The 7,845-nt window shown below is 47.1% G+C and overlaps 3 protein-coding genes across 3 annotated transcripts; all 3 read right to left on the bottom strand.

The window, feature by feature from the left end:
• Positions 1–587: 587 nt before the first annotated feature.
• On the bottom strand, positions 588–2,077 carry BO80DRAFT_418038 (calcium-dependent phosphotriesterase). Its single transcript, XM_025718246.1, has one exon. The coding sequence runs from the start codon at positions 2,058–2,060 to the stop codon at positions 843–845; it is 1,218 nt and encodes a 405-aa protein (XP_025570274.1). The 5' UTR covers positions 2,061–2,077; the 3' UTR covers positions 588–842.
• A 719-nt stretch (positions 2,078–2,796) lies between these two features.
• Positions 2,797–3,718, bottom strand: BO80DRAFT_485751 (uncharacterized protein). Its single transcript, XM_025723504.1, has one exon. It carries the CDS (start codon positions 3,358–3,360, stop codon positions 3,121–3,123), a length of 240 nt encoding a protein of 79 aa, XP_025570273.1. The 5' UTR covers positions 3,361–3,718; the 3' UTR covers positions 2,797–3,120.
• Positions 3,719–5,762: 2,044 nt separating this feature from the next.
• Positions 5,763–7,541, bottom strand: BO80DRAFT_429542 (alpha/beta hydrolase family protein). The gene has a single exon (XM_025720490.1). It carries the CDS (start codon positions 7,332–7,334, stop codon positions 6,042–6,044), a length of 1,293 nt encoding a protein of 430 aa, XP_025570272.1. The 5' UTR covers positions 7,335–7,541; the 3' UTR covers positions 5,763–6,041.
• Between the last annotated feature and the right edge of the window lie 304 nt (positions 7,542–7,845).

The raw sequence follows: 7,845 nt of genomic DNA, 5'->3' as shown, positions 1-7,845 counted from the left end.
TAAACCCTAAACCCTAATAAACCCTAAACCCTAATAAACCCTAAATCCCTAAACCCTAATAATTCATGGACGAGATGCACTACGCTCCTAATACCTTATCTTCACCAAATTTTAAGGGTGGTAAGTGCTCATTACTTATAGCTCGATATTTCCTGGCTAACTATGTGAGGTATTGACTTTGATACACACTTCAAGAAGTTCACCAGCTTCCTAGACGGTATCGGTCTGTCGAGTGAGTTGAGTCTGCTTTTCAATAACCCTGACAGAAATGGCGATGCAATCCAAAGCGGACTAAAAAAAGAAGGCAATGTGACCTCTCCCCCTAGATAAGAGATGAGAACAAGAACCGGGACACCATTCAGCTTATGGTTACCTTCAGCCCCCAATGGAAATAAAATATCGAATTATGTCTCCAACACTGAATCTAAACTATAAGCTGAGCAGCTATACCGTGACTTTTTGAAGATTTCGAGCCAGTAAGACTTCTTCTTTCCCATTCTACTTCCAGATAGAGTCTGGCAGCTTTCTTTGGTCTGTTATATGTGCCACCTGAGAAAGTGAATTGAGTATGAGTCATTCATGGGAACCTAGGATGTCTATTACACAAAGGGGGTAACTGGGCGGGTTTTATGAACAAACCCTACCCCCGACCACCTCTCGGAAGAAGGGATATATAGAGACATCGAATCTCCCAGCCCCGAGGAAACGCTTAATGAATGTTCATTCCCCTTGCACCTATCACAGCCCAACGGAGTGAGTGAGTGGTCTGCCTGTAGAGTTATGTACAAAAAGGTTTCTGAAACATATCGACCAAGATAGTGCTCGCTCTTGGGCATAGATAACTAGGGACGTTGTTCACAAATTGTGATAAATGGAGAGAACATACCCGCCAAAAACAGCTTATGACCCTTCGCATCATGCACAGCGACTGTCGAGCTGGGAAGGCTTTTAGCATCTCTATCCTCCACTAATTTTGACAGTTTGACATTCCTTCCATAAGTCTTCAACTGCTTCGCAATGTCATTGATCATGAGGACAGTAGCAGGGGCAACAGAATTGTATGGATCTATGCTAGATCTCACAAGGCCAATTAAATCAGGGAACGCAGCTGCAATAAGGTTACCATCCACATCAAGCCACAGGTTATCCATTGGGTACCCGGTATTGATTGATTCAACCTGGATCAATTCGTTATTGACGAGTTTATGAACGGTAATAAGCCCAGACGCAGAGTTAGCGACATAGTAGTAGCCATTCTTGTCATGGGCTATTCCGTTAGCCATGGAGAATCCCCTGTCAGCCGCGATATGGCATTTCCCTGTGTTAGATCGACAGTATGCGAGACTTCCGCCTCCAGACAGCATTTCCAGATTACGGAACGTTCCAGTCTTGGTGTTGTGGTCGTTTGTGATCACGAACCCCAGACCATCTTCTTCCACTGCCACGCCGTTGGGCGTGACAATCGCCTCGCTGGCCACAGTATTAACATGCTCAAGCGTGTCCAAGGTCTCATCCAGATCAAAAATCTCAACAGTAGAGTTTGCCCCAACGACCAGAGCATCGAGGAATTCTCCAGTGGCATGGTCAACAGGAGGTCTGTGATTGATCAACCAGAACCGAAGCCGGCCTTTAATCCTGCGGACATCAAATCCATGCAAGTCCAGATCATCCTGATATCCACTGATCTTGAGCTGACGTAGACCGTACAGTCCATCTGAGCCAGGCTGGTCAACATCCATAACAGCGATGTGATCCGTGCGGGATCTTGCGGAGATGTTGTAATTGTTGCCTCCAGGCGACCAACCCTTGCGAGACTCGAGGCTGTTGCATGCTGCGTACAGCTTTCGGTTCTGTTCATCGAGCCACAGGTCTTCACAGCCCTCCAAGAGAGAGTGTCGGACACGTTCACAGGTCCATTGGAAGTCCTCGATTGGTTGGATCTCTCGTCCAATACCGAGGGTGAGGAAGATGAAGTTGTGTATGTAGGTTTTGTAAATCACGGCTGTGGTGAGGACGATGAAGGCCCAGAAGATGGCCCGGGGGCCTAGAAATCCAGCCATGTCGAGATGTGTAGAGGGAAAAGGGGAAGAGTGAGTGTTGGAAATTGTTATCAGGCGCAGGGTTGATCCTGTGACCCAATTTTGTCTAGTGCTGATGTGAGACTCTTAGAATTCTACGGCAAAAGTTTCTGTGTTTGGCGCCTTTTCCGCCTGAATTATTAATCTGACTTAATATGGCTAGCATCCTTCTATTTCATTAGAGATATAGTAGTAATAATTAGCATATATAGTAAGAAAAGATAGTGGATTACCATGTATTTTGTTCTCAAACAAATGTCAGCTTCATGACCCACTGTAAGGCCAAACGTGGATTGATTGGTCGTGGGTCTCGATAGGCCTCTCACTGAACGAAGATGCCTTCAACGCGGGGCAGGTTTCACATGACGCATCCATCTTCTAGTGGATGTCAACTGACGTACCACTTCAGCCCTTGGGCCTCAGATGGCCACCTAATTACTCTGAAATTATTCTGTTTCTTAGAGCTCTGCTATCCCAGACCTTCCTTTTGAGAAGGAATTTATAAATATTAGAGAGTAGTTAGGTACAAAACTATAATAATAGTTCTCTACTTTCAAACCCAGAACACAATTCAAGGCGTCTCGTCTTCGATCTTTATCAGGCCTTGGATATTCATGATGTGCTATCTTTTGCCATTTCGTAAGAGCATCACTGGAACACAAGGTATCCGGGTGGGTAGGGCCTGTATTTCTGGCACGAAGCGTAGCACATTGTGTCATTAGGTCTGAGGGTTCGGTGTGTTTACCCATCTATTTGTATGTAAAGGCAAGATCATGCATGTTGATCAGAGTGTCAGGATGCTCAGCTCCCAGCACTGTCCTGGATGCCTCGATAACTTACACTCCCAGCTTCTCAGCTTCATTTCATCATCCCTGATCCGGTAGGTTACTGCCAAGTTCGCGATCCTGGTCAGAGTAGAGGGATGCTTGGAGCCATTTTTGTCCTGATTTATCTACATCAGCTTGCGATATAGTGCCTCTGCCCCGCAATACCTTCCGTCACTTGCAAGGCAATCTGAAATCCTCTCAACTAATTTTATGTACTATTTTAATTGTGGAATAAAGTCATTCTCATGCGCAAGTACTAATGCATGGGTGAGGTATTCTCGCCACAGCCCTCGTTTATCATGACTATTGTCCGGGAAGAGTTTTCCAAACTGATCAGCCACCCTTCGGATCTCGAGACAGGAAACCCCATATTTTCGAAGCCAGTCCCGGGTCGCAGTTTGCACAAGTCTGTTCATAGCTATGTTTGCGTCAGCTGTGAGTGATCGAGTACGCATTTAGAAGCACCAAGCGGTTAAGTTTCTGTTTCTCTGTTGATTGGAGAGGCAGACGTGACAACAGGATGTTTCGTAGACTGATACAGAACATAAAAGATAGATAGTCTACTGCTAATTGATTCTGCTGCTGAGTCTACTTAAATGATATTAACCAGGTGGTGATCACAGGGTTCTGAGTGTCCTTATAGCGTCCTGGGTCTCTGAAGTCTACAATCAGGAGTTCCACGGCGTCCTGTTCCGCTTGTCGTGAAAGGCCGAGGTATAGAAATAGACCTAGGCGCTTTTTGTTGACGTATGCCGACGCCTGTGTGATTGCTAATGGAAGGTACGCCAGCTGTTCCAGCAGAGAAGTTGTGGTGATACACACACACACACACACACAAAATTCATTAAAGGCCGGCGGCTCAGCCGAAAGACTGATATCCTTAATCTATTTACATGACTTCTAATGTATATCTGCTTCCTTCGGACCCCAGGTGTGCATCTACCCTAGACAGATTAAGACTATTAAAGGCTCCCTTGAATCTGAAGGCGACAACCATTACGACCCTTAATCATATCTGTAACCAGGCTTGATCGACCGCACTCACTAGTACCAGTAGCACTAGCTCTGTGCAGCCTACGTGACTCAGCCTTGTATAGCAGCCATTTTGCTATTACTGCTTCCAAAATCTTAGATTGTGTAGAGCCAAATATGTTGCTGTGCCCCGCGATAAGCATCACTACAGTTGATACATCTGGAAGAAAGTGGTGAGCTCGTCGACATGTTCGATCAGGCTGGGAAGTATCGGCTGGTTGTTTCACGCCAGGTGGTACCGATTGAAGTATTCTGCTAGAATTAGTTTCGACATCTGGTATGTGGCATTAGGATATCCCTGAATTGCATTCTGAATTACGTTTGGTGGTTGTTTGGTGCTATATTCATGGGTTGGTTGGAGTAGTGTTATGGGTGGGGTGCGATACGCGGAGATTGGGTTTCCAGGACTAAGAGTACGATGTCTGTCATTTGGTGGTGGCTTATGAGGGTTCATTCCTGTCCTAAATTTCATGATGTTCAACTGTAGGATACGGAGATTGTGCGAGGTCTCTGGGAGGACCGGGGGTTAAGGGGCTTCTGGCATTCCTGATCTCCAGTAGGACGTTCCTCATTGCAGTCTAAGCACCGGGGTCACCCCGGGAGAACAGTGGTACTAGTCATGGGAACCCGCGCAAATAGTTGGACTAGTGCCAATTTAGGCAGCGGTTCGGGCTGATTGACATGACGAACTTAGCTTGCTGACATCCACCTGCCAGTTTAGTTGCCTTCCAGCATTTAGATAATCAATTTCCCTCCTGGCGCATCTAGATCTCACCATGGGTCTGCGACGCAGCTGTGTTTTCTGTCCTACGCGAAAGATTCGATGTTCCAGTGAATCTATGTGCAGTGCCTGCCGGAAGCACAACCTCAGCTGCGAATATGGCCTAGAAGCTTGAAAAGGATAGCCCGCGCAGAGGAGAGCAGCAACATCTAAGCCTCCATTAACATCGAATCTACATGATAATCATGGTAGCGGTTATGGGTTAGGACTGTACTGTTGGCAGGATCTATACAGAAAGAGACATTACAGCTTCACAAAGATGAGCTTTTGAGCCTGGTCCGGTACATGAAAAGTAGGAAGAGCTTAAAGTCCCATGAGAATATACGTAGCATAATCTGTTGGCAGATCTACCTGAGAGGCAGCAGCTTGAAGGGTAAAATAATTGTAATCATTTTCTGCCTATCTGCTGATTACCATCATAAAATGGCTTCCCGCACAGGCCACACAGCCGGGTGTGTCATTGTCACCACCTACCCCGGAAGACGCGTCCATCTGTTCTACCAAGGCTTCGCGGCCTAAAAAAAGCAGGATTTCGTGACGCCAATGTCCAGGCCTAGGTCACAAGTTGCGAATGAGTCGTGGAATGATGAATTTCGCCACCATCGCCTTGATCGCCAGAAGGTTGTAGATTTCTATGGCGACCTGACAGTGCCGGCGGACGACCGCATGCAGGATCACGGGGGTTATGGTAAGAAAGGCAGTAGCTGCCTAGCTTTACTTAGTGGCATCGCTCTCGAGTTAGCAATAATACTCGAACTTCTGCCACAGTTGCATCAGTCTACATTCTTACGTCTTCTGATCTTCCTGACCCGCCGGCCTGAGACAGCATTTCGCCTTGGCTTGATGGACAGGATAATTTCCAACACCTGATCCTCCATGAGATACCTAGACCAGTTATTGAGCACGACATACGCCTTTTTCTTAGAAGATAGGTTATCAGAGATCTATGAAGATGAAGAATCTCTATCTGAGACCTGACCACAAGTAAATACCATCAAAGAACTGCCAGGTATGCCTGTACCTCTTTTCATGAATGCTGCGACTATCTGCCGATCCTCTGGATATAGAAGAGAAACACCAGAAAAGTACTCTAAGGAAAGTACTTAGAGTACTAGCATATTTCGCAATTAAATTTATTCTTCAACACAATACTTGTGGACTCCTTTTTCATGTTGTGGTACGGCAGGATTTCAGGAAATAGCATATGGCATGCACTCCGACTAGATAGTAGTAGCAATACCCCTGATAGACAGTTCTGCAGGTAGGTGGTTGATAGTCTAATGCTTACGCATGTACGAAACCCGATGACTTCCTTCGATCCACCTATCTGCTTTGTCGTCCATTACGTTCGTCTTCCTGCGCAAGGATTCCTAAGAGCCAGTCACGCTGAATTGGTTCTGCCTCTGGAAACCCCATATGAGTTCTCCCATCGATAAGCCTCACATCTTTTACGCTGCCATGTCGCAGAGGAAGGATGCTGTCCTCGATAGGGAAGATACTGTCCTCCATGCCATTGATCAGCAACAGCCGGGTGCAGCCCTTATCGAATATTCCACTCTCAAGAAGACTGAAACGCTCCCGTGCATTACCGGACGCGTATTCCTTTACATCCGTATACCCAAATTTGTAAGCCAGAGCCTCAGCCAACGCAAAAGGATACTCCATATGGTTTTGGGCTTGGATCCACTCCGGGTCAAACATGTGGTGGCTGCCTCCGCCCTGAGCGACCACAGCGAGCAGTCGGTCGGCGTGAGTATGCGCGATGCGCATGGCATAGTAGCCGCCCGTACTGATACCGCGCGCTAAAATTCGTGAAGGGTTGAAGTCATATTGGTCTTTGTGCTCTTCGACCCAATCGAGCACGCTGCTCCACAGGCGATCGGGCGACTTAGGATCGTTGGGTGCCCCAGGCGAATCGGCGGTACCGGGAATATCAACTAGAAGCACTGCCTGGCCGTGATATAGGTGACTGGCAAGCTTACCGTAAGGTAAAGCTGCCGTGTGGTCCGTTCGATAGGCATCCAGGCCACAGATAAAAAGCAAAAGCGGCCAACCAGATTCCGGCTTTGTGCTATTATTGGGGAAGCGGAGGAAAGCAGCGATGATGGCGTCCTTGGATTCACCTGCTTCAAGGGAGGCGTGTCGATGCGGGATATGGACTTCCACATTTGGTGGCGAGAGATAAGGAGAAGCGTTCAAATAAGCCTCCCTGCCAAGCTCCCACGCTTTTTTGCCCAGTGGCGAGCGGGGAATCGGAAAACGCGCGATGCGGTATACCGATGCGGCACGCAAGAACAAATCTCGCGCGTTTTCAAGGTCCCCGACCGTTTCATACTCCTTGGCGCGTTGGACCAAACCGTCGGCAACTGGAAAGAACGGTTTGGCGTATCTATCTGGGTCATATAAGACAGATGGGTCATCGCCACTCTCTCTGATCAACTGGGTAAAGATCTGGTCAAAGTCCTCTCCTTTCCCATCTCCAAAGGGATAAAGACCAGAATAGGCGAGGTTCTTCCATTTTTCTTCCCATAGACCACTGACTGATCTATGAAAAGGAAAGGATTGTACCTTATCCACTGATTTCTGAACATGGTACGGGTGATCTGGTTGCGCCATATTGAAAGATTGCTAGAAATATGATGAAACGGTGATTTTGGCAGATGACAGCTCGATGTTTTGGCTTCGAAAAGAAGGAAAGGTCTGGATGATACTCTCAGCTTTCCAAACTGAAGAGCTTTTCCGCCATGGTTTGTCCCCTCTTAGTATTTATGTTCTTTTTCCCCCACTTGGGCTCGCGCTCTTGTCTAGTGCTATAAAATAGAGTCTGGCGTGTAAGATTTTACCTCAACAACATCCTTTGATTGCTATATGTAACCCTTATGAGCGGGGCGTCGTCATCATCGCTCCCTTCGGCTCATACACTCTCCTTAGCTGCTTATACAATGGGCCGCCTAATCTGCGTGTCGCTATTTTGGGTAATCTTACAGGGATAAAGTTGGGGCCAGAAGGCCAAAAGTATTAGTGGCAGCCAATGACGGTGAGTAGATGCTGATTATCAGACCGGTTGAGATTACGCTGTCAGCGAGCGTCCATGAAAGTTCAGTCCATCCTGTTCTAATATGTCAGG

This window comes from Aspergillus ibericus (genome assembly GCF_003184845.1).
Source record: "Aspergillus ibericus CBS 121593 unplaced genomic scaffold BO80scaffold_65, whole genome shotgun sequence".
NCBI classification, from domain to species: Eukaryota; Fungi; Ascomycota; class Eurotiomycetes; order Eurotiales; family Aspergillaceae; genus Aspergillus; species Aspergillus ibericus.
The sequence above is the reverse complement of the archived record's forward strand: the minus strand, read 5'-3'. Positions and strand labels throughout refer to the sequence as shown.